At 41.2% G+C, this 24,991-nt stretch overlaps 1 protein-coding gene across 3 annotated transcripts in view; it reads right to left on the bottom strand.

Annotated features, from left to right (window-relative positions):
• Positions 1-13,498: 13,498 nt before the first annotated feature.
• prom2 (prominin 2) overlaps positions 13,499-24,991 on the bottom strand; it is a 52,289-nt gene continuing 40,796 nt past the window's right edge. For 2 of the 3 annotated variants that reach the window (XM_080741194.1, XM_080741193.1), the window contains exons 20-25: positions 22,494-22,547; positions 21,354-21,434; positions 20,208-20,276; positions 19,121-19,210; positions 17,947-18,059; positions 13,499-16,749 (exon numbers count right to left, since the gene is read on the bottom strand). In XM_080741194.1, coding sequence (XP_080597320.1) covers positions 16,698-16,749; positions 17,947-18,059; positions 19,121-19,210; positions 20,208-20,276; positions 21,354-21,434; positions 22,494-22,547 — 459 coding nt within the window. In that variant the 3' untranslated portion in view covers positions 13,499-16,697. The remainder of the gene's footprint in view (positions 16,750-17,946; positions 18,060-19,120; positions 19,211-20,207; positions 20,277-21,353; positions 21,435-22,493; positions 22,548-24,991) is intronic. The other variant, XR_013962677.1, reaches the window with a different exon arrangement.

The following is a 24,991-nucleotide window of genomic DNA, read 5'->3' as shown; positions in this document are numbered from 1 at the left end:
GTGCCGCGCTGTGAGCTTGTATATCTGCTATTTTTCAATAGTTAAAGCATAAACTAATGGTTAAAGTGGTTCAAATCTAACGCGATTCAACTACATTTAGTTTGACTCAATCTTTACCTTTTTTTGGGGGTTGTGGGGGTCCTTGCTTCATCTCTCAACTAAGGGGTCCTTGGCCTGAAAACGTTGAAGACCCCTGCTGTAGAGGTTCCTAAAACCTTTCTTTTTGCACGAGACTCAAGAGGAATTTGATAGCTCACCATAATCTACTATTTTCAGTTCATAACAGTTTTTTTTCTGTTACATTGATGTTTTTTTTTTTTTTGTTTTTTTTTTTTTTTATTCGTGAAATTATTTAGATTTTTCATTTTTATTTTTTCCTTTGGCATTTCTGACAATCTTTTGAAATTATAATAGAAAAGAAATAAAGAAAGGAATATTAACCCGTGACCCAGAAAAACAGGGGGTCCACGACCCACAAATGGGTCCCGACCTAGTGTTTGGAAAACACTGCTGTAGGGTACAGTATTCACGGTGTGCATCGCCATAAGTAGTTTACTGTGCAGAGTACAGTCATTATTAATCTTGAACCATCATAGTTATGAGCTTACTGTTGGTGAGCCCGACTTGCTTCCATTTGCTGATTATGAAATGCATTCCAAGTTTATGTACTTGAACACACACACACACACACACTTAGTCTTATTACTAAGTCTTGTACAGTAGACCAGTTTCAACTGAAATTACATTTATTTGGGAACTCCCTGATTTCACAATAGTGTACAGGCCAGAATACCTTTGTTAATTTGTTTATTTTTTTTTGGACAAAGGAACCTCCTGTATACACCTTGTGGTGATGGCACTCTTTTCAAGAACATATCCATCATGTATCAAACATTTGACTATTTATGAATGCATTCCGTCTTATTAAAGTGAAGGTTAAACTTCTGTGCCGTCTGTTTACAATTTCTAGTATGTATGTTTTTAGTTTGCCATCAATATCTTCATGGCCAGAATCAGTGTTGTTTTTGACAGCAAATTTTGATTTAGTTTTAGTCATAGTCTTTTGAATAAAATGTCTTTTAGTTTTAGTCATAATTTAGTCACCTGAAAAGTATTAGTTTTAGTCTAATTTTAGTCGACTAAATATCATAAGATTTTAGTTGACTAAATCTACAGTTGATTTAGTCAACTGAAATAAATTTTGACAGGCCTTGATGGCATCGTAATGACTGATTTTACACTTGGTTGCGTGCTGAAAATAGCCGATCTACAAGCTCACAACGCGTCGCGCTACGACGCGTTGTGAGCTTGTAGATCTGCTATTTTCAGCACGCAAAACCTGAGAGCAACCAAATATAAAATTACTCTCTTCTCCACTAGTCCCTCCCTAACGTTTTAGTCTAGTTTTTATTTTGTTGACGAAATTGTCAATATATCTTAGTCTTAGTTTTAGTCATCACAGATTACTTTTTATTTAGTTTTCGTCAGTGAAAAAAATGCAGTCGACAAACATTTTTCGTCATAGTTTTAGTCGACAAAATCAACACTGGCCAGAATCAGAAGTCAAAAGCAACGGTGTTCTCGAATGGTGCTCTGTTGCATGTTATACTCTGTGTTCTGGTTGTTCTGGTTTGTTGAGCTCTGTCAGCACATTTCAGTACAGTTATAGGGATAGATTCTGACACCTCGTTTGTACACAACTGCAATCGTGAAACGGCCTACTACACAAAATAGGCACTTTACGAGCTCACACGATAAACATTGTGAGCTTGATGAGCTATTTAATAATTTTTTAAAGGTTTCCCGCAAATTTCTCAACATCTTCTCCTGTAATTACACCAATCTGAGGTTAAACCCAAAAGAAAAATGCAATAGTAGTAATGGTTCAAGGATTTTTATGATCCTTAGGGTCATCCAAAAAAAAACATTTTAAAAGTTTCCCCATTATATTCTTAGTGGATCAAGGTGAATTCAGGGGATTCAAGTTTGTCTCCCTTCACTTACTATACAGGGGGAAAAAAAAGAAATGGTAAATGGTGCATTTATATAGCGCTTTTATCCAAAGCGCTATACAGAGCTTGTGCCTTACATTCACCCATTCACGCACACATTCATACACCGGTGGCGGAGGAAACCATGCAAGGCACTAACCTGCTCACCGGGGGCAACTAGGGGTTCTAGTCTTGCCCAAGGACCCCTCGACATTTACTCAGGGGGAGCCCTGATTCGAACTGGGAACCCTTCGTGCTCTAATAACTTGCTCTAATAACGGTATCTCTACCCCTGAGCTATGCCGCCGTCCGTTTTTAGCCAGAGGAATGTTTTGTGCAAAACAAAATGCTTGCAATGGATTCAGAATCATGAAAAAACACTAGTTAGACCCCTCACATGCCATTTAAAGATTTTCTGGGGGTATTTTGTTTTCTCTAGTAAGTGAATGGACCCAAACTTAAACACCCTGAATGTACCTTGATCCACTAAGAATATAATGATGACGCTCAGTACCACATAGCACATACCATAAGGATCTTAAAAAAAAAAAAAAATGAATGATTACTATTGCAATTTCTTTTGGGTCAGGCCCTTTTTTAGCTTAGATTGAACTCCAGGCAGGAATAATCCCACAGTACTGGAGAACTCTACGCACCTGTGTCACCTCAAGACCTCAGGAGGGACCCACCCAATACCTCCCCAGAGGAGCCTCTTGTTGGGGAAAAAAACTAATAGAGCAGGAGAGGGGAGTTTAGCCTTGGTCAGGAGGAGGAGATGGGCAGTGATTTGGCCACCACTGCCGACCCGGCCATCAGGAGGGTGTTGTGGTTTGTGGGTCGAAACACCTTACGATCGATGGTTACCACCTGAAGACATCAAATTTTCCTGGCCAAGGCTACATTCACCAAACGTGAATGGAGGAGAAGCATCGTTAGATGTAATTATAATCGGCCTACCAGGACAATGATGTGGTACTAAACTATATTTTGCATAATTTCTCAGGTGCTACTGTAGGCATACTGTACACCACATCTCATTTAAGAATATACAGTATAGTTATACACCACATCTCATTTAAGAATATACAGTATAGTTATACTGAGCTGCTCCACTCAAAACATGTAAGCTGTTTTGACAAGCCTATTGATTGGGAAATAATACAATATCATATAAAATACAATGTCAATGCTATGTACAGTAGGAATAGTGAATATTTGGCAATATGCCATTGACCCTTTATTTTTTACATGAGTTTTGAGTTAACCCCATTTGAATATAGCAGAGAAAGATTTTTTTTTTACATTTGAATACAACAATGCATTGACTTTTAAAAGAAAATCTACACTAGCTACTTTACTTAAGTTGAACTTTTGAATAATCAACTTGTAAGATAGAGTTCTTGGTTCAAAGGATGGACATCCCCATGGCACATATTAAAATGTATGACACATTATGGTTCAGTTCAAGCCCTTCATTCAACCTTTATTAGCGGAATCAGGTCCATAAAACAGGGTACAAAACATAAAAGTACCATGACAGGCAATAAAAATCATTACGAAAATGTAAAATAAATAGAACATAACTTAAAAACACAGGCATTTTAGCCAGTGTACCCTTAGTCTGGATGTATAGCGTGAACTGCTCATAAGGGGGCTTGAAAGGGCCACAATGATGCCCTTAGTAGATACATCCAACCGTTGCATGAATTTGAACATCAAGTTTCTTAAAAGTGCTTTAAAAGTCCTCACTCCAGCAGTGATAAACATCTGACTAGCACTGCCCCCTCTGGGTTTTTAAGGAGTATTCTCATAGCATCATTATATGCAACTTGCAACCTATGCATACTAGATTTCTTATAAGATGACCAATTGACCATAGGTGAGCAGTATTATAGAGCAGTGTGCAATGTCTTAAACAATGACACTTGAGCATACAACTTTCTACACTGTCTGTATCATCATCAGTCATTTGATCAGTAACAAAGTGACCAAGGTATTTGATTCTATTCCAGACCTCAAGATTATCGTCTGATAATTTAAATACAGGAAAGTTAAGACACTTGTAAATGGTAAATGGTGCATTTATATAGCGCTTTTGATCCAAAGCGCTTTACAGAGATCGTGCATTACATTCACCCATTCACGCACACATTCATACACTGGTGGAAACCATGCAAGGCACCAACCAGCTCACCGGAAGCAATGTGGGGTTCAGAGTCTTGCCCAAGGACCCTCCGACATTAACTCAGGGGGAGCCCGGATTCGAACTGGGAACCTTTTGGGAACCCTTCGTGCTCTAATAACGGTTTCTCTACCCCTGAGCTATGCCGCCCCACTTGTCCTCCTTTAGTTCTACTTATTAAAACATCACTTTTGCTGGCATTGTATTTTATGTCATGTTGCACAGTAGCCTACACATACATTCTACATGTACTTATGTTCTATGTTCTCTGGGAATTAACCAAACTATGTTTAGACATTTCAAGGCACACAATAAGTACATAACATGTCAGAAGAGAGAGAGAGAGGAGCACTCGTCAAACACAGTTCCATCAAATACTTGTCTTGGGTGCACGCACGGCTCAGGGAACGAATGAACTTTTAGAAAGGAGATGCCAGCACTCACTTTAGAATGAAATCTTGGATTTTTGAGCGGTGGTAAACCGCTCCATAGAGTGGCTGTGCGTGTGTCTGTAGCCTTTTTCCTCAGCGTTTTGCCATAGCAAAACGTGTGTGTGTGTGTAACCCTAACCCTAGCCTGTACATCCTAGACTCAAACCCTCGTCTGAAGACGTTATGCAAGCACGACCACCGCTCACTTCACATTGGGTGTGATTTTTTATTTAATGTTGCCCCAGCAGCACAGCAGCAAACAATGGACGTTTCGACCCGTCTGGGTCTTCCTCAGGGTAGCCTCGGAAACCCAGACTTTTATTTTGGTGATAGGATCCTTAGCGTGAATCCCAGATAGGGCTGTCACGATATGACATTTTACATGACGATTAAATGTCACTCAAATAATTGGCGATTAACGATTTAATTGTGTTTTTGTTGTTGATAATTACATTTCTGTTTGGCTTGTAGGCTTTGAAGTTGCACATGGCAGAGATGACACATAAACCTAAATATACAAAGAAATTACTGACACACAGTACAACTTGCTACTTAAAGAATAACATTGATAGTGGAAATAGCCGATCTACAAGCTCACAACGCGTCGCATCGCGACGCGTTGTGAGCTTGTAGATCTGCTATTTCCGCTATTTTTTACTTTAAAAAAATCTATGAACATTTTTCAAGATGGAAACGATTATGACGATTATGAAAAATATTCGCGATTATGTCAAATAATCGCGATTAGACGATTATGTAATAATTGTGACAGCCCTAATCCCAGACACACGCTGGCATCTCCTTTCTAAAAACACAATAAGTAGGCCTACTTCACAAACACTTGAACTCACTTCAGTGATCATAGGCAGGGCCTGCTGAGCCTCTCAGGGAGGGTGTTGTTGTTGTTGATGCTGCTGCCAAACAGCAGTGAGGGAACAGAGGCAGTTTATATACCAGGCAGGGGCGTCACACCAAATTCTGGGCCCTGGGTACAAGGATTCACTGCGGGCCCCCCCATGAATGTTAACTATTGAAAAATAGCAGATATACAAGCTCACAGCGCGGCACCGAGTGCCGCGCTGCGAGCTTGTAGATCTGCTATTTTTTGAAAAATCGTGAAAATGTGTGCCAAGAAACCTATGTTTCCATGTCAGTGATGCTCAAACTTTTTCATGTGAAGGACCCCCCATCTCAAAATATTTAGTTCCGGGGACCCCCCCAGAAGCCAAATTTGAGTTACAAATATTCACTTAAAAAATACATATATTCAAAGATTTGCGCACATTTTCACGACTTTTCAAAAATAGCAGATCTACAAGCTCGCAGCGCGGCACTCGGTGCCGCGCTGTGAGCTTGTATATCTGCTATTTTTCAATAGATAAAGTTACTAGGGCCCCTCCACCTTGGGCCCTGGTAACTCAGTCCCACTCTCCTACCCCTTGTGACGCCCCTGATGCCAGGCCATGTGACGAGTGGTGAGGCCAGGTGTGATGATTGAGAGCAGAGGAGGGGGAGGGTTTCTGATTAGATGACTTTGTTTTATCCACAACTTTCCAGCGTCCCATCGTGCATTGCGCAGAAGGCGAGCGGCATTTCCGGCGCCGCAGCCAAGAGTGATCTACAAGCTCACAGCGGTTGCATCTGTGACGCGACGTGAGCTTGTATGTCTGCTGTTAAGCGGAAGTGTCTTGCAAATGATGCTCCAGTAAATTCTCGCGGAAACAGTATTTTAAGAGCATGTACTTTTGTACACTTAAAGGGGTAGGTATAAGTTCACCCCAAAATCAATTTTTTCCCCCTATTGATTACTCACGCCTTGGAGACTCAATAATATATTTTGTTTTTTGTCGCGTTCCTAAGACAATCATTTGATTACAATAAATGTACCCCATTGATTCCGGATCCAGAATCAAGGGGGTAGATTTACCATAATTTGAGTAATGTTTGACCAGGATCTATACAGTACTTTGAATCAAGTATACTGGGGTTGAGTACTTAGTCCACCACTGGACACAGCTAATGGAATGTCCCCTCTGTCACACGAACAGAGAAATGACCCACGGTGTGTGTGTGTGTGTGTGTGTGTGTGTGTGTGTGTGTGTGTGTGTGTGTGTGTGTGTGTGTGTGTGTGTGTGTGTGTGTGTGTGTGCGTGTGCATGTGTTGTAGTTCTCACAGCAAACAGGCAGGTTCCACAGGGGGCTGTGAGGTTGTACTCACAGGGGGTGGAACAGGGTGGAAGTGGAACTATATTAACAGGTCGCAGTAGGAGGGAGTGAGCAGCGATGTACCCAGACTGACTGCAGAACAACCTCAGAACAGGGGTCTTCAACATGTTCAGGCCCAGGACCCCTTAGTTGAGAGAGAGATGAAGCAGGGACCCCCACAACCTGTTCAGAGATTCCATAGTTTTCCATAGTGTGTTTTGGATCCATGTCAATTTGTGTTTTCAGATATTTTAATCATTTAAAGTGTCAATACTAAATGAACTGAAGGGAACTGAACCTCAACTTTTAGGTGATAAGTTATCATCTAAAAGTGAGATAACAAGTGGAAGCCATCATAGTCACAGTGAAGTCCTATCACCGCGGCGTGACCTGTCTGTCGCTCGCGCTGCTTGCGCCTCTGTGCATCTGAAACCAGGGGGCCACACTGATTGGTCTAGATCGACCAATCAGTGAACGGGGTGATGGGGAGATGTCTGAAGGTAAAAACAGAGGAGCAATGTCGGGGCTCGCGGTGATAGCCCTTCACCTCGGCTAATGACGTAATGTTGTAGTTTTCTGACTTTAAAAGACTACACCGCGGTGATGGCTTATCACCCCAGACTGTACTCTGATAGGGCCATATGTCTGCTCTTTTCCCCCTCTACACCAAACCTCTTTGCGGAAAATAGCTCATAATATGGACATTAGGCTAGGGTTCAAGTGGTTAATATAAGAATAACCTCGTCCACCAGGCTTTCTGAGGGAAAGCCTGGTAATCGTTAACAACGGGCGGTTTGATCCGGTCTAGGCTGAAACCACAAGCCGAAGAAGCGGCGTCGCTTTGTTTTGGGTTCCCTCCGTTTGTTTCCCCAATCCCTATTAAAATGCTCGAGTAACCTAGTGTAGTCTTGCCAGTCGCTACGAGTTGTAATAAAAGATGCATATCCCAAACACATTTTTCAAAAGCAAAACTACGCCGCATCAAGGAGTTTATTAGGTAGGTCCTAAAAGTATGTCCTTGAGCCCAGGGGAATTATTTTGGGTTAAAACTGAATCCGGTTTGATAGTTCCGGCAAATTGTAGTCCTTTGAGTACTACAACATGACGTAAAGTGGTTTCCTCTCCCGACCGGATCAAACCTCGAAAAGTGAAGTGATCCCAGACCCAGACTAATATAAGAAAAGAATAAACATTTTTCTTTGAATCTTTGAAGGACCCCCTAGGGTCCCGGACCCCCTGTTGAAGACCCTTGCCTTAGAATTCTCCCCAGGAAAAGGGCAGGACAAGTGCTGTGGTCTGCAGAAGCAACCACCACCACCACCAACAGGGTCACATTCCATCCTGATACCTGGCCTAACCCCCTGTCCCCATTATTCCATCCTGATACCTGGCCTAACCCCCTGTCCCCATTATTCCATCCTGATACCTGGCCTAACCCCCGTCCCCATTATTCCATCCTGATACCTGGCCTAACCCCCTGTCCCCATTATTCCATCCCGATACCTGGCCTAACCCCCTGTCCCCATTATTCCATCCTGATACCTGGCCTAACCCCCTGTCCCCATTATTCCATCCTGATACCTGGCCTAACCCCCTGTCCCCATTATTCCATCCTGACACCTGGCCTAACCCCCTGTCCCCATTATTCCATCCCGATACCTGGCCTAACCCACTGTCCCCATTATTCCATCCCGATACCTGGCCTAACCCCCTGTCCCCATTATTCTCCACTCATGTGACTGTCTATACTCTCTCTTTCTCTCCCTCTCTCCTTCTCTTCTCCCCTCTCTCTCTTCCCTCTCCTCCTCTCTCGCTTCAATTCGATTCAATTCAAAGGGCTTTATTGGCAAGAGAAAACACACGCACGTTCTGTGATGCTGTCGAGTTTGATGCTCAGAAGAATCCTGCAGCCTCTCGTATTACAGGACTCTGAGACTTAGCGGCGTGCTAACGCTATCGATCCCTCTCTGCTCTATATATAGAGACAGCATCCTGTAAACAATATAATCAATCTAAATGGCTGACACGGTTCAGGTGCTGATCGACAGACTGTCTCTGAACTGCTGACGCTGGTCTATATACTGCAGGGGTCTTCAACAGGGGGTCCGGGGACCACTAGGGGGTCCTCAGAGTCACTACAGGGAGGGCCACCACATCTCTGTGTGATAGGATCATTCTTTTAAATGAACAACTTGAACCCTCGCATCCCTATTCTGCAGAGGAGAACTTTAGCCAAAAATAGCAGATCTACAAGCTTGTAGATCAGCTATTTTTGGCTAATAGGTTTGGGGGTAAAGGTAAAAAAAAGATCAGACCAAGTAGGCTACAGACTAGTGAAAGGTGAAATTGACTAAGTATCGACAATTTAAGTGGTTAAATGTCTGAAAAAACACATTAACATGAATCCAACATGATGACAGTGCTGTCAAACAGGTCTGAGACACCATTTTATACAATATGTAGTATATCTCCCTCTCAGCTAAGGCCTAAGGGGTCCTTGGCCTGAAAGCGTTGAAGACCCCTGTAATACTGAACGGAAAGACTACATATTAGGAACGTACAGGTCTGCAACTCCAAATGGGAAGGAGAGAGAGAGAGAAGCGTACACATGGAACCAAATGGACTGAGACAATGATTATTTTGTAGAGGACCATTAATAGTTAACAAGGTTACAGGATTAGCTATCCCATTTCACTGAGTGTGCCAACATTGAATTTAGCTTGAGATTAAGGGAGGACTTTGACACTTTTCAACCCATCTTCATATAATAGGTCCTCACTAATTGTGGGCTCGCCTAAAGGCGAGCACACGTATGTTATCTTCATTATTTATTTCTATACTAGTCAGTATCCTCAAAACTTTGGCGCGCTTCATCTCTTAAACGCTTACACCTTTCAACACCATTCAAATTTTTATGTGTTCAGCTTACTGAGGACAAGTGTGCGTGTATTTTTCTTTTTGAAATGTTTTGTAGTATAATTATAAAAAAATAAAAATGTTTAACTTTAAGCACCCAATGCATTTCCAATGGGTTTAGTGAGGAAAGGGACCCATGTTTATATTAAGGCGCTGTGGCTGCAATATTCACACTTCAGATATGCTATTTATATCAATGCGTTCACACAGGTCTGCTCTCTGATTTGATCCAAATATCTAAGCTGTGTGATGTATAAAACTATAGTTATAGTTAAAACTATAAATAAATGTCCCTCTCCACTCTACTGATTACACAGCTGTGATCAAGAATCAAGTCCGGGCGATGGGATGTAAATCCCATAGCCATATATCCTAGAGCCCGCAGGGACAGTCAGCCATATTAGTGGTTGTTGTTGGTTGTCAGGGAGATATCAAAACCAATGCATTTCCAAGTCAGATCCACAAACACAATAAAAGCCATGCTCCACTCCTCAGTCTGGAGTGGCCACATAGAAGAACGCCTTGGTTATAGACATAGTGGAGGACAGATGTGATCTGGGATTGTTAGCCTACAGTATATGCACTCAATATACTCCACTACAGTTGGAGTCCATTTGACAGTTGCTGGTTCCCAAACACAGAATCAAAAATGTAGATCTAGAACACATAGAATATGTACAGTACAGTAAGGTTCAGTAGAGTACAGTAAAAGTACAGTAAGGTTCAGTAGAGTACAGTAAAGTACAGTAAGGTACAGAAAGGTACAGTACAGAAAGGTACAGTAGAGTACAGTACAGTAAGGTACAGTAAAGTACAATACAGTACAGTAAGGTACAGTAGAGTACAGTAAAATACAGTAGAGTACAGTAAGGTACAGTAGAGTACAGTAAAGTACAGTATAGTAAGGTACAGTAGAGTACAGTACAGTAAGGTACAGTACGGCACAGTAGAGTACAGTATAGTACAGTAAGGTACAGTAGAGTACAGTAAAGTACAGTACAGTAAGGTACAGTACAGTAAGGTACAGTAGAGTACAGTAAAGTACAGTAAGGTACAGTACAGTAGAGTAGAGTAAAGTACAGTACAGTAAGGTACAGTAAGTTACAGTAGAGTACAGTAAAGTACAGTAAGGTACAGCAGAGTACAGTAAAGTACAGTACTGTAAGGTACAGTACAGTACAGTAGTGTACAGTAAAGTACAGTAAAGTACAGTAACGTACAGCACAGTAAGGTACAGCAAGATACAGTAGTGTACAGTAAAGTACAGTACAGTAAAGTACAATACAGTACAGTAAGGTACAGTAGAGTACAGTAAAGTACAGTAGAGTACAGTAAGGTACAGTAGAGTACAGTAAAGTACAGTATAGTAAGGTACAGTAGAGTACAGTACAGTAAGTTACAGTACGGCATAGTAGAGTACAGTACAGTATAGTACAGTAAGGTACAGTAGAGTACAGTTAAGTACAGTACAGTAAGGTACAGTACAGTAAGGTACAGTACAGTACAGTAAGGTACAGTAGAGTACAGTAAAGTACAGTACAGTAAGGTACAGTAGAGTACAGTAAAGTACAGTAAGTTACAGTAGAGTACAGTAAAGTACAGTAAGGTAAAGTACAGTAGAGTACAGTAAAGTACAGTAAGTTACAGTACAGTACAGTACAGTACAGTACAGTAAGGTGCAGTACAGTATAGTAAGGTACAGTACAATACTGTAGGGTACTGTACCTTACAGTACCTTAAAGTATCCTATTTGTTGGGTTGGAATCGAGCCCACACTGTTTCGAAGGAACAGTATTTCTAGTGTTGATAATAAAATTGCACCATTTTTTTCTACTCGGTCCAAGTCTCTTAGTTAGGAGAGTTGTGGGAAGTTCAGAAATCCATCGTCTTGTGACATCATCATTTTCCCCCAAAAAATGTAATCAATATTTTTGAAAAAAATATTTCGATTTGTATTATCGCGAGAACAATGGCTTCCACTTTAACATTGCAACTTTTCAGGAGTAGAAAGCCTGCATTTTCTATTAGCTTGGATTCCCAATCGATGATGTCACAAGACGATGGGTTTCTGACCTGCCCACAACCCTCCAATGAGAAAAAAAAAAAAGAAAAGCTATTTTTTAGTGAGGACCAATTATATGAAGATAGGTTGAAAAGTGGTGAAGTACTCCTTTAACTATACTTTAAACTAAGGAAGGCCTAGTCTAAAACAAGTAACAATTTTAGAGTCATTTTAGTTTTGGCCAAGTTCTTTGCTGGCGCAATTAAATTACCAAAGAAATATGGTAAATATCCTGACCACGATACTGACATGAATATAGAGGGTACGCGCATGCTTAAAGGAGTAGTTCACCACTTTTCAACCTGTCTTCATATAATAGGTCCTCACTAATGTTCATAATAAAATATCACATTGTTTTTCTATTCAGTCTGGGTCTCATAGGAGAGCTGTCAAATCCTTCCTACCGGTGACATCATCGTTTGACAACAATTTTTTTAATAATATTTTTGAAAAAAAAAAAAGGAATAGAAAGCCTGCAGTTTCTATTAGCTTGCATTTCCCATTGATGATGTCACCGGTAGGAAGGATTTGACCCACCCACAGCTCTCCTATGAGACCCAAACTGAGTAGAAAAAAATTGTGATATTTTATCATGAACATTAGTGAGGACCTATTATATGAAGATAGGTTGAAAAGTGGTGGAGTGCCCCTTTAAAGTGAATGGCAAATTGAGTGACAAAGTGAGTTTAACGCTGTTTAACGTGGTGTAACGCAATCAGATAGGACTTTTGTGTTTGGATGTATGGGCAGTCAAGGCCGGAAAGTATTTTTTTCTTTTTTGCCACTCAGTAGGCGTTCCCACATAACTTCCGGGTATGATGATGATGTCACGCGCATACCCTCCATTTACATGATACTGACCATGATTTCGAACTGATACTGAAATCATATTGACCATGATACTGACCCCATACTGGCCATGATACTGACCCCATACTGGCCATGATACTGACCCCATACTGGCCATGATACTGACCCCATACTGGCCATGATACCGACATGTTCATGGGCTGTGTAGAGAAGATACAAAAACGTCTCAAGGCTCAAAGGTAGAAAAACAAACAACAGTCATAAAGTCTAAACCAATCAGTAGCAAATTTTTATTCACAGTGCGCTGGACAACACCTTGCAGAAATGTAGGACACAAATGCACCTTGGGTAAAAAGACCATATAAAGTGCTTTGTAACACAGAGACAAACAACTGCTAAACCTGAAGTACAAAATAGTTACTATAAATACTAATCATTTTTTGATCAAGATCTCTAATTATTACAAAAATATCTTTGGAAAAAAAAATATATGAACAAAAACAAAAATCATATAGCTGCTTTGCTTGCAAACAGTAGTGACACATCAAGACATTAAACACAAAATGTTCCCGAGAGGAAAGTGTATTTCTTTCATTAATTAACATACTGTAATGTGCCTGAATTTCCTAGTAGAACTATATAGGCCAGGGTTCCCCAATTAGTTTTCCCCAAGGGCCGATTTATGTCTAGGGTACCAAGCCGAGGGCCACAACATTGCAGGGGACGACGGTGGCGTTCCCACTACTCCAGTGACAGTTTTCGTCGTTGTCGGGTAAAAATCTTGTATGTCCGAAACCGTTCGTTTTTAATTTATCATTTTAAAAATGATTTAAACTAGTGAAAACAGCCGATCTACAAGCACACAACGCCTCGCGGTGCGAGGCGTTGTGTGCTTGTAGATCTGCTGTTTTCACTACTTTGGTGCGACAGCCTTGTATGATTTGCAAAAGAATGTACACATTTGGGGATACGAGATTTCCACCCGACAACGACGATATACTAGTGTCGTTGCTGCTCTTATACCACCATTATTACTGGGGTTGGGCCAGACAGCAGCCCATTGGGGAACCCTGATATATGCTTATTTTATAGACCGAAAACAAGGTAGTTTCAGATCAGCTATTTTTGGCACACTCCGCCTGTATACTTCCGCCAAGTGAGATCGAGACTGGATACTTTGTGCTTTACATTGGCACGGCTGCTTGTTTAAACCAGTGGTTCTCAACCTGTGGGTCAGGACTCCAGGGGGTCACCAAATTATTTTGGGGGGGTCCCCAGATGAGTTTAAGTGTATAGAGGGTATATGCACATTTCTAAAGTGACAATTTAAGGACTTTTTAATACCTCTAAAATGACAAATTAAACATTGGCCAAATTGTCAAATATGAGAGGCAGAAATTGTGAAAATAGCCGATCTACATGTGAGCATGTAGATCGGTTATTTTCACAATAAAACCGTGTTAAACAAAATGTAATGCCTCAACTCTCAGTGCTCGTCAGGGTGGGGGGGTCCCCAGTTAAAATATGATTATTTTGGGGGTCGTGGCCTGAAAAGGTTGAGAACCACTGGTTTAAACCACAGTCGTGAATGGACAGAAGCTGGCATATTACAGATGCCACTTGGCACGAATACACATCACTATGTTTGTTTGTTCAGCACTGGACATCAACTATACGGCTAGCGATGGCACTGTGTATCAGTATGGGCAACGTGCATGCCATGCCTTTCACACACGCAACATTTCGCAAACCTCCATCGTGTTCATTGGCTAAGATGTCCTCGCTTTGGCTGGGTGGGAGTGAAGTGTCCAGGGGGTCATCAATATGTCCATACGCAGACAAATGTGTCCATAGCAAAGACTTGGCAAGGACAGTTTCGATTTTTATCCCGCGATTTTGTAACACATTTTTCACCCGGTGCCAATGACCAAGCTGTAATCCTGGGCGTTACACTCCCTCTGCCAACCTGGGGAGAGCCCTGAACTGAGCTCATGCTTCCTTCAGTACACGAGGAGTGAGCAGGCCGCTTCTTATCACCTGACAGGGGGGAGTTTCCCCAGTTGGACGTAGCGCGTGGAAGGAACACGTTATTCCAACCGGTTCATTTCCCCTCCATCAGGCTCCCCGGCTGGCCAGGGGGAGGCAGTATAGAGACCAGGATTACTGCATGTTTATTGTCCACTCATTTTGGATGTTCGTGGCCAAAATGGAACTTTGACAACAATGTCCACTACCAGCCAGCATGGCGATGACCCCTGGAGGTGACTGTTTACGTAGCTTGCTAGCCTTAAAGTGATCCCTGGCTAATACGACAAATATGCCTTAATACATTATAATTGTCCTCTATAACTGCAAAGTAAAATTAAAAACACCTTAAATATTGTATTTCTTCTAGAAATAGCTAATCTTTCACTCAACAGGGGAAATGCCAGTCGCAAGTTGATGATGTCATAAATGTCATGTGTGATCTATCCCTATGGAATTTATGGCATGCATGTGAAAATAAAAACGAACTTAATATTTCCTATGGTTAATATGAGCATCAAATCAATATTTCAAATGTGTTTTTTGCACATGCATGCCGTAAATTCCATAGGGATAGATCACACATAATATTTATGACATCATCAACTTGCGACAGGCATTTCCCCTATTGAGTGAAAGATTCGTTATTTCTAGGAGAAATAAAATAACTAAGGTCTTTTTAATTTTACATTGTAGTTATAGAGGACTATTGTAATGTATTAAGGCATATTTGTCGTATTAGCCAGGGATCCCTTTAATGCGCACATCATTGTCAACTTCAAGTGCTATGTGCGACTGGGAGACACAGGAGATAACCTATTGTTTTCTGTTCAGCGACCGTGGCTTGCCAACTAGTCGACGCGCGACTAGGTCACCCGCTGCTCGGTGTGGCCTATTATAGCGGCTCACACTTGTTGTCAAGTGATGTAAAAATCGCAGTGAACAACAACAACAGAAGGTTTGCGAAATGAGCCGGTGCAAAAGGCACATTGTACACGCGTGTAAACCATTCTACCCAACGCCGCAACGGTTTGAAATATAAACATTGGCTCAGTATTAAATACAATAAATTGATACATGAATATTTATTAAAATAACGAATTGCAAATTTGAAACATGGACATGCTGGGCCCCTGATTCAGCCCGGGAAAAAGAGTTGGGGAGGCCCTCTTTTCTTTGTTATATTTCGTCGTTGTCGGGTGGAAACCTTGTATGTCCAAAACCGTTTGTTTTGTATTTATCATTTTAAAAATTATTTAAACTAGTGAAAACAGCCGATCTACAAGCACACAACGCCTCGCACCGCGAGGCGTTGTGTGCTTGTAGATCTGCTGTTTTCACTACTTTTGTGCAACAGCCTTGTATGATGAAGCAGGGCTTTGCTTTGCGAAAAAAAATCTAAATTTGAAACTTGGAGATGCGAGGTTTCTGCCCGACACTGACGATTTACTTTGTTGGCCGCCCAGCCCCCAAAATGGAACGAAGGCCGACATTTTATTTTTACTTTTTTCCTAATGAACCGGCCGTTCGGGAGTTGTCCCGCTTTTCCCAATGGCCAGCACGTCCCTGATTTGAAATGATGGGGAGAAAAAAGAACATCCCTGCAGATTCCCTTATTCAGAGATTTAAATATTTGTACAACGCAGTAGCCTAGAAATGTTCCCCACTTCGGGTGAGGACCACAGTTGCGCCCGATTTATATTTGGTTTCGCACTGGCGTATCGCACCGAAGACGGCTGATCTACAAGCTCAGAACGCGCTTGCACTGCGACGCGTTGTGAGCTTGTAGATCGGCTACTTTCAACGCTAGACACAACAAGCACACACAACCAAGTATAAAACAGGTCTTTAGAGCGATACATGTGCCAAACTGACCCTTAGCCGTTCATTCTCCAGTCCTTTCGAGGTGAAGGTAATGCATGTTTGCAGTAGAAATGAACCGTGTGCTTTTACTTTGAAGTGGCGTCTGATATTAAGTAGTCTCTTATTATTAAGCGCTGCATCAAACGTACTCCAGTCGGTCCACACACGATTCTCAGAAGGGTTTCATCTGGGCCCGAGGGATGTGCTTCATCTCAGAAGGGTTTCATCTGGGCCCGAGGGATGTGGTTCATGGCTATGTGGTTACTGGAGAGAGAGAGAGAGAGAGAGAGAGAGAGAGAGAGAGAGAGAGAGTAACAGTCAGATGATTGAGGAGGCGTCACATTCTTGTCTGTTTCCCACTGTGTCTGCCTTGCCCTCTGCTGCTAGAGGTGTGTGTAGGCCTCTAATCGCAATCATTTGACATAATGGCAATTATTTTGCATAATCGTTTCCATGTTGAAAAATTTTCAAACATTTTCAAAAAAAGAGTGGAAATGGCAGAACTACAAGTTCACAATGCATCATCAAAGTTCTTTTTAAAGTATTAAGTCCTCAAATAATTATGTCTGTCAATTCTTTGTATATTTAGGTCATGTGTCATATCTGCCATGTGCAACTTCAAAGCCTAAAAGCCAAACAGAAATGTAATTGTCAACGACAAAAACACAATGAAATCGCTAATCGCAATTATTGACAATTAATCGTCATGTAAAATGTCATAATCGTGACAGCCCTATGTGTGTGTGTGTGTGTGTGTGTGTGTGTGTGTGTGTGTGTGTGTGTGTGTGTGTGTGTGTGTGTGTGTGTGCGCGTCCGTGCGTGTGTCAGTGTGGATTTTGTCGACTAAACCTATGACGAAAAATGACCATCGACTACCTGCGACGTGTTGTGAACTTGTAGATCGGCTATTCTCAGCATGATGCAACCAAGTGTGAAATCAGCCTTTACGACACCATCGCGGCCCGACAAAATACATTTCAGTCAACTAAATCAACTGTAGATTTAGTCGACTAAAACGTTATGATATTAAGTAGACTAAAACTAGACTAAAACTAAAACCTTTCAGATGAATAATATATGACTACCACTAAATAGAATGTTATTGAAAAGACCATGACTAAATCAAAATCTGCTGTTAAAATCAATACTGTGTGTAAAGGGCTTTGCAGATAGTTGCGATTTTTCGCACGAAAAAGAATTACCTCATGCACAACTGCTCCAAATTTGCCGTGCAGCAAGTGGCTGCGGCAGTGTGTTTCTTTTCCTGATCAAACCCAGTTCGATTCGTGCGTCTTTTCGCATGCGGTAAAAATTCATTGACTCCTTTTATGACTCCTTTTCGGATCCGCAGTGCGGACTCCGCAAAGCATTGCACACCAGAATCCAATGTGTTTTAATCATACAGCAAAGGGGAAAACGGGCCTGTACTGTGCAAAGCCCTTACGTAGGGCTACTACTCACTCATAGACATCAGACTCATCCATCCTCCGGTAGTACTTGGCCAGTTTGATGGAACAGATGATGCTGGGGATGAAGAAGATCAGACACCAGCCCAGACTGAACCAGAAAGCGTTCTGTGGAGACAAGAGGTCAAACCAGAGGATTGTACACTGTCAGTGGTTCTCAACCTGTGGGTGGACCAATGGGGTCTGCAAATTATTTTGGGAGGGTCCCCACTCCCAGATGATTAACTTAATTTGCAACATTGTTTTCTCACTCAACAGTAAACAAAGTTTAAGTCTGTAGAGGGTATCTGCACATTTCTAAAGTGACAATAAATTAAATGACTTTTTAATACCTCTAGAATGACAAATTAAACATTGGCCAAATAGTCAAATATTAGAGGCAGAAATTGTGAAAATAGCAGATCTACATGTTAATCTAGAGAGGACCTCCTCTCCCTCTCTCCAGAGACTCCACCTCGTTGGCACAGACATAAAACACACTAGCCTAGGTAAGAGCCCTGAGGTACTCCTCTCTCACCAGAGACTCCAGCACGTTGTACCTACGTTGTATCTAACTCTAATTAACTCTAGTTAACTGTGATGACTCACCGATAGTGTCCGAAGCTCACCCAGCACGCACTAGGGCATTCACCAAATATTCGAATATCAAAGTCACTATTCGACGTTGTTCACCGAAGTAGAATATTCTTTTTTTTTTTTTTTTTTTTTTTTGTTTTCTCTTTAAAAAATATATAGTTTATAAAGCTTGGCTAGATAGGAAGTCATAAGAATGAGTTGTCAATGCCCCTGGTGGATGAATTTGTTAATGCTCTATACCAGGGGTTCTCAAACCTTTTTAGGCTGTGACCCCCAAAATAAACATATTTGAACTGAGGACCCCCACCCTGACAAGCACTTGGAATTGTAGGTATTAATGTGACTCGGTTCCGCAGATAAATATTGTGAAAATAGCAGATCTACATGCTCACAACGCCTCGCAACGCGAAGCGTTGTGAGCATGTAGATCTGCTATTTTCACAATGTTCGCCTCTTGCTTACTAAATATTTGATAGTTTGGCCAGTCCTGTCGAATATTCGACTATTCGAATACTTTGAGGTCGAATAATTCGAATACTAGAAATCACTATTCGTGAAGCCCTAGTAAGAGCCCTGAGGTACTCCTCTCTCACCAGAGACTCCACCACGTTGGCACAGACGATGGTCTCTGCAGAGTCCACAGCTCCAGCCACCGGCCCACAGCGACCCACCTGCTGCGTTATCTGCATGTCCACGCACACACACACACACACACACACACACACACACACACACACACACACACACACACACACACACACACACACACACACACACGGTCGCAAAAATGTACTTAAAGGGATCCCTGGCTAATACGACAAATATGCCTTAATACATTATAATTGTCCTCTATAACTACAATGTAAAATTAAAAACACCTTTTTATTTTATTTCTTCTAGAAATAGCTAATCTTTCACTTAACAGGGGAAATGCCTGTCGCAAGTTGATGATGTCATAAATGTCAAGCGTAATCTATCCCTATGGAATTTATGACATGCATGTGCAAATAAAAACAAACATAATACTTCCTATGGTTAATATGAGCATCAAATCAATATTTTAAATGTGTTTGTGTTTTTCTTTTTGTCATAAATGACAAAGGGAAAGATCACACATGACATTTATGACATCATCAACTTGCGACAGGCATTTCCCCATTGAGTGAAAGATTAGCTATTTCTAGAAGAAATAAAATATTTAAGGTGTTTTTAATTTTACATTGTAGTTATAGAGGACAATTATAATGTTTTAAGGCATATTTGTCGTATTAGTCAGGGATCCTTTTAAAGTACCAAAAGTACAAAGTGCTCATTATGCAGAATGTCCCATTGCACACGTTTTCAAATGGCAGAAATGTAAAGGCTATGAGGGTAATGCAAGTAACTAGAGCTGTCAAATAATCTTTGTGGAGTAAAAGTACAATATTAGCCTCTGAGATGTAGTGAAGTAAAAGTATAATTAATAATCATTTTCTAGCCTTGATTTTAACCAAATACTTTTCCAGAACTTTGTGAATCTCCTCCCAGACAAAAGCTTTCAAATTAACCATTTAAAAAAAAAAACATAATAATAATAAAATGCTAAATCTAGCAAACCCACTTTAAAGAAAAAATCAAACAACAATGAAATGCTAAGTAAACGATAACAATCTGCAAAGGTTTGAAGTGATGTCTGTTTACCGTCATGTTGGCCCAGTCAGCGTAGGCAGTGAAGTAACCCAACTGACACTCTACGAACTGTCTGCTTTCCTATGGAGGGAGAGAGAGAGAGAGACAGAGAGAGAGAGACACAGAGACACAGAGAGAGAGAGAGAGAGAGAGAGAGAGAGAGAGAGAGAGAGAGAGACAGAGAGACAGAGAGACAGAGAGAGACAGAGAGAGAGAGAGAGAGAGAGAGAGAGACAGAGAGAGAGAGAGAGAGTTACACAGATATAGCGTACATTCCACGCATTCCTTCCCTACTTTACAGCTGATAGTCATGAGAATCTGTGGAATTCTGGGTAAATCCTCAGAGAGTGAACTGTGAATAATGTGTGATAGTATTGTGATATGTGCTGTGAAATAGACACGCACACACGCACGCACGCACGCACGCACGCACGCACGCACGCACGCACGCACGCACGCACGCACACACACACACACACACACACACACACACACACACACACACACACACACACACACACACACACACACACACACACACACACACACACACACACACACACACACACACACACACACACACACACACACACACACACACACACACACACACACACGATGCTGTAATATAGCTCAATGTTCTTTCAGATTGACTGACTGACGATATTGCTTCTCATGGTAGCCTATATAATCAGCACTGACTGTAATACTCCTAATAAAAACTAGTGAAGAATGCTTATCTGCCATTTTCTCTACTTTTGTCCGACGCTCTTGTATTATGGGCCTTAATTTAAAAAAAATAACATAAAAGCTGAAATATATGGATATGGAAATATGGAGAATACAAGGTTTCTAATGAACCTCGTGTCTTAGGACTTAGGACACTACACTAAGTTTGCTAGTATTTCCCCTCCGCACCTAAATCTCTTTCGGCAAAAACAGCTGATCAACAAGCTCAGCTTATAGATCCGCTATTTCCGGCCAAGTGTTCACCTCAGAATGAGGGCGCTAGGGTTCGTTAGCCTCGTGACCTAACCAGGGCGATTCTCTTTTTCATTTTCCAAGGGTTTCATGTGGTTAAGGATCAAGTGGCGGTCATGTGACTGGCGGTCATGTGACTGGCAGTCATGTGACTGGTGGTCATGTGACTCTACTCACAGCCTTAATGATGGGCGTTGTGTTGGAGTTGAGGAAGTCCTGAGCCGCTCCCACGCGACTCAGCGTCTCGCTGACCGTTCCCTGGAACCAGCCAGACAACACAGGGTTAATGGGCCAGCAAGCAGTGGCGTCAGTTCAGCAAAAGCTAAGGAATGGCAACATGACGCAAGGCGTGCGTGCAAGACACCAGTCATGTTGCCATACCTTAGCAACAGGCATGATGAATTTATTTTAAGAAGTACATTTTATTTTTTACCCCCGTAGCCAAGTTATGACAGTTGACATACTTTGCCATACCCAATTGACAACTCTGCGAGCAAGAGAGAGAAATGATGACCAGTGGTGGAAAAAGTACTGTCCCACAGGCCCAAAAGCTCAACGATTAAGGTTGAACCTGTGATGTTCTGCCGCACTTTTTATTTCCGTTTTATCTATTAGTTTGGTCATTAAGGTCCACAGAATGAGAGGCCTGCTCTGCCGGAAACATAGAGAAAAAAAAGTTATGGCCATTTGTATATTTACTGTCCCATTGACTCCACTACACAGGAAAATAAATATATATACAAAAAGAAGAAATCTGCTTTAAGTAGCATGTGAGGGGTCAAATGGGTTTTCATGATTCTGAATCCATTGCAAGCATTTGTTTTGCACGAAAAACATTCCTTGGGCTAGAAAACAGACAAACAAAGCTGTCTTTTTACAGTTTTGTTGGTCCGTTTTCTAGCCCAAGGAATGTACATTGGAACATAGATTAAAAAATCACATTTCTGTTGAATATGGTGCAAAGCCTGACCAAATCACAGAGCAGAGAGCATCTTTCTGGCGAGTGAGAAAACCCAAACAAGGGACTCTTAATTTGGTGCTAGGGTGACAAAATGAAGAGCAAAAAACTAAAAAACGACCAAGGCAGTCTTGTGCATGCATGGCAATAGTTACATTAGTACGAAGCACACAATAGAGACACCAGACCAGGTTGAAAGCTGGTTAAAACATGTGGACAATGAGGTGTAAATAATGATTGAAATATGACATTTCTGTAGATTCTTCATAGAGACTATTGTTAACGATCGTGCAAAAAGATTATAATTTGCAATTAGCTCATATAATTGCAACCAGGCAGGTAGCGTACTGTCTACTCACGTTGATTCGTCCCAAAACAGATCGAAGTTTCTCCGCCGTGGAGTTGAGTTTCTCCTGTCAACAAACATCACAGTTATATAGTTTCGTTTTTTTCTTAGTTTCTTTGACAGGGGGAAATGAAGAATGTCAGGGAAAAGCCAGAGGTTGTGACGTGTACAGGACAGTTACATACTCTACGGCAGGGGTGCCCAAAAGGTAGATCGTGATCACAAAGGCTGTACAGGTTAGGGCTGTCACAATTATTACATAATCGTCTAATCGCAATTATTTGAGGTAATCGCAATTATTTTGCATAATCGTCATAATCGTTTCCATGTTGAGAAATGTTAATATAGTTTCAAACACTTTAAAAAAAGTAGTGGAAATAGCAGATCTACAAGCTCACAACACGTCGCATCGCGACGCGTTGTGAGCTTGTAGATCGGCTATTTCCACTATCAATGTTCTTTTTAAAGTAAAAACTTGAAATGTCAGTAATTTCTCTGTATATTTAGGTTATGTGTCACATCTGCCATGTGCAACTTCAAAGCCTAAAAGCCAAACAGAAATGTAATTATCAACGACAAATACACAATTAAATCGTTAATCGCCAATTATCTGAGTGACAATTAATCGTCATGTAAAATGTCATATTGTGACAGCCCTAGTACAGGTAGACCATATGTTATATTATAACATGCCCTAATATAACACAAATAATTATAAACAGAAATCACAAAACCCCTCATGTTGGCATCTGTCACTTGAATTAAGGTGACTTGACTTGCCTGTCAGCTCCCTTCACTGCTTCCTAAAGTAGGCAAACCCCCACAATGCAATGCTTTGGTTTCAAGTCAGCAGCATTACAAAGAACCCAAAAACCTATCACTTCCATTTCCCATTTCAAATGCGTTTTGTCTTATATGTAACGCCAGTGCCGCTACTGTTCCAAAGCCCCCCAGGTATTTTTTTTTTTTTTTGGGGTGGGTAGATCATGTTGAGCTGGTCATTTTTAAAAGGTTCTCTCCAGTCAAAAAGGTGTGGGCACTCCTGATGTACGGGTTATGAAGAAGAGGTCTGACCATTTAACCACTTTACAATTTAGCAGACACTATTAATCCAGAGCGATTTACAATAAGCCAGGACAGCACAAGGCAAGATAGAAACAGTAATCTAAAATAGTAATCAAATCTAACTAACTCAACGTAGCCATTGGGCTACCATGTTCAGTGGTCAGAGCGTGTTTATTTGGTGTTCTGGCTTGGATCAGTGGATCGTTTATTTTATTTGATATTAACATTAAATTATCGTTAAAGGACCATTTCACCTCTGGGACAACCAGATCTTATTTAATTGTTTTTTGGGACACGATCAACACAATCCTGAGTTATTTTTTGTGTTCAATCTGTGTTTTTAGATATTTTAGTATTTCAGCATGCTACAAAGCATCATAATTATGATGCATTTTGTATCATATGATGCTTTGTAGCATGCTGAAATACTAAAATATCTAAAAACACAGATTGAACCCAGAGGTGAAATGGTCCTTTAAAATCTTGCAGTTGTTTGCCAATTAGTTGGGGGCAGAGACGTTTAAACAAACAGAGTTCCGCCACCTCCGTTAACTTCATGGGGCGAGTCCAATGGTGGCTTGGGTGGAGCTTCTAACGTGACCTAAGTTTTACAAAATGCACTGGAATCAATGACAGCAGCTGCTCAAGTTATGAACAAACATCGAGCCGGCTGTATCTCGAGAATTGTTTGGCAAGCTGTTAATGACTGACAGTCTCATGATAACAGACTACATGCCTTTCATTGCCTTACTTTCACCTGCCACTCAGTGGTGCTATTGTGCATGCTACCAATGTTATGACACATACAGTGATTAGCCAGTGACTAGAAAACAGCCCAGCTTTTAATGATCTAAAACCACTTTATTTTACATTGTTCTTTTTGCAATAGTATAAAGTAAATATTACAGAGACTTTAGTTGTCACTGTACAATACTTTAAAACAGTTTCATGTATATATACCTAAAATTGCAGATATTTGCACCGCTGCCATTGAAGATAATCGCCCGCTTGTCACTCTGGAGTTAGTCAAATGCCAAATGCTCCCGGCATACAGTCTGGCAAACCGGAATAGAAATGATGAGTGCGAGATAAAGCGGATGTGACGCAACCGCTCCCTTGGTGCAGTAGCAATAACAAGTCCTACTGGAAGCATTATGTCTCCTTTCTTTATTTTTTGGGGCATTATTTCGTCTTTCTCTGGTGTTGTTGGTGTTACTTCCATGTTGTTTTCAAACGTTTTCTTAAACTATACACTCATAACAAGAATAGGCCACTCGAATGACTTTGTCAGAGCTATTGTGTTTCTGTTATGTTTCCAGTGGGACTACGGTTCAGTGCAGCACTGGCTACTTCCGATACTCGCCGTTCGGGAGCTGCCGTTCCAGACTCTATAGCATTCGGAGATTGTGGAAGAGTTGTCTGGCTACGCGAGACTACTCTGGAGTC

This window comes from Nannobrachium achirus (assembly GCF_963921795.1).
Source record: "Nannobrachium achirus genome assembly, chromosome: 13".
Taxonomy (NCBI): domain Eukaryota; kingdom Metazoa; phylum Chordata; class Actinopteri; order Myctophiformes; family Myctophidae; genus Nannobrachium; species Nannobrachium achirus.
Note: the sequence above shows the minus strand (reverse complement) of the source record. Positions and strands in the feature narration are given on the sequence as shown.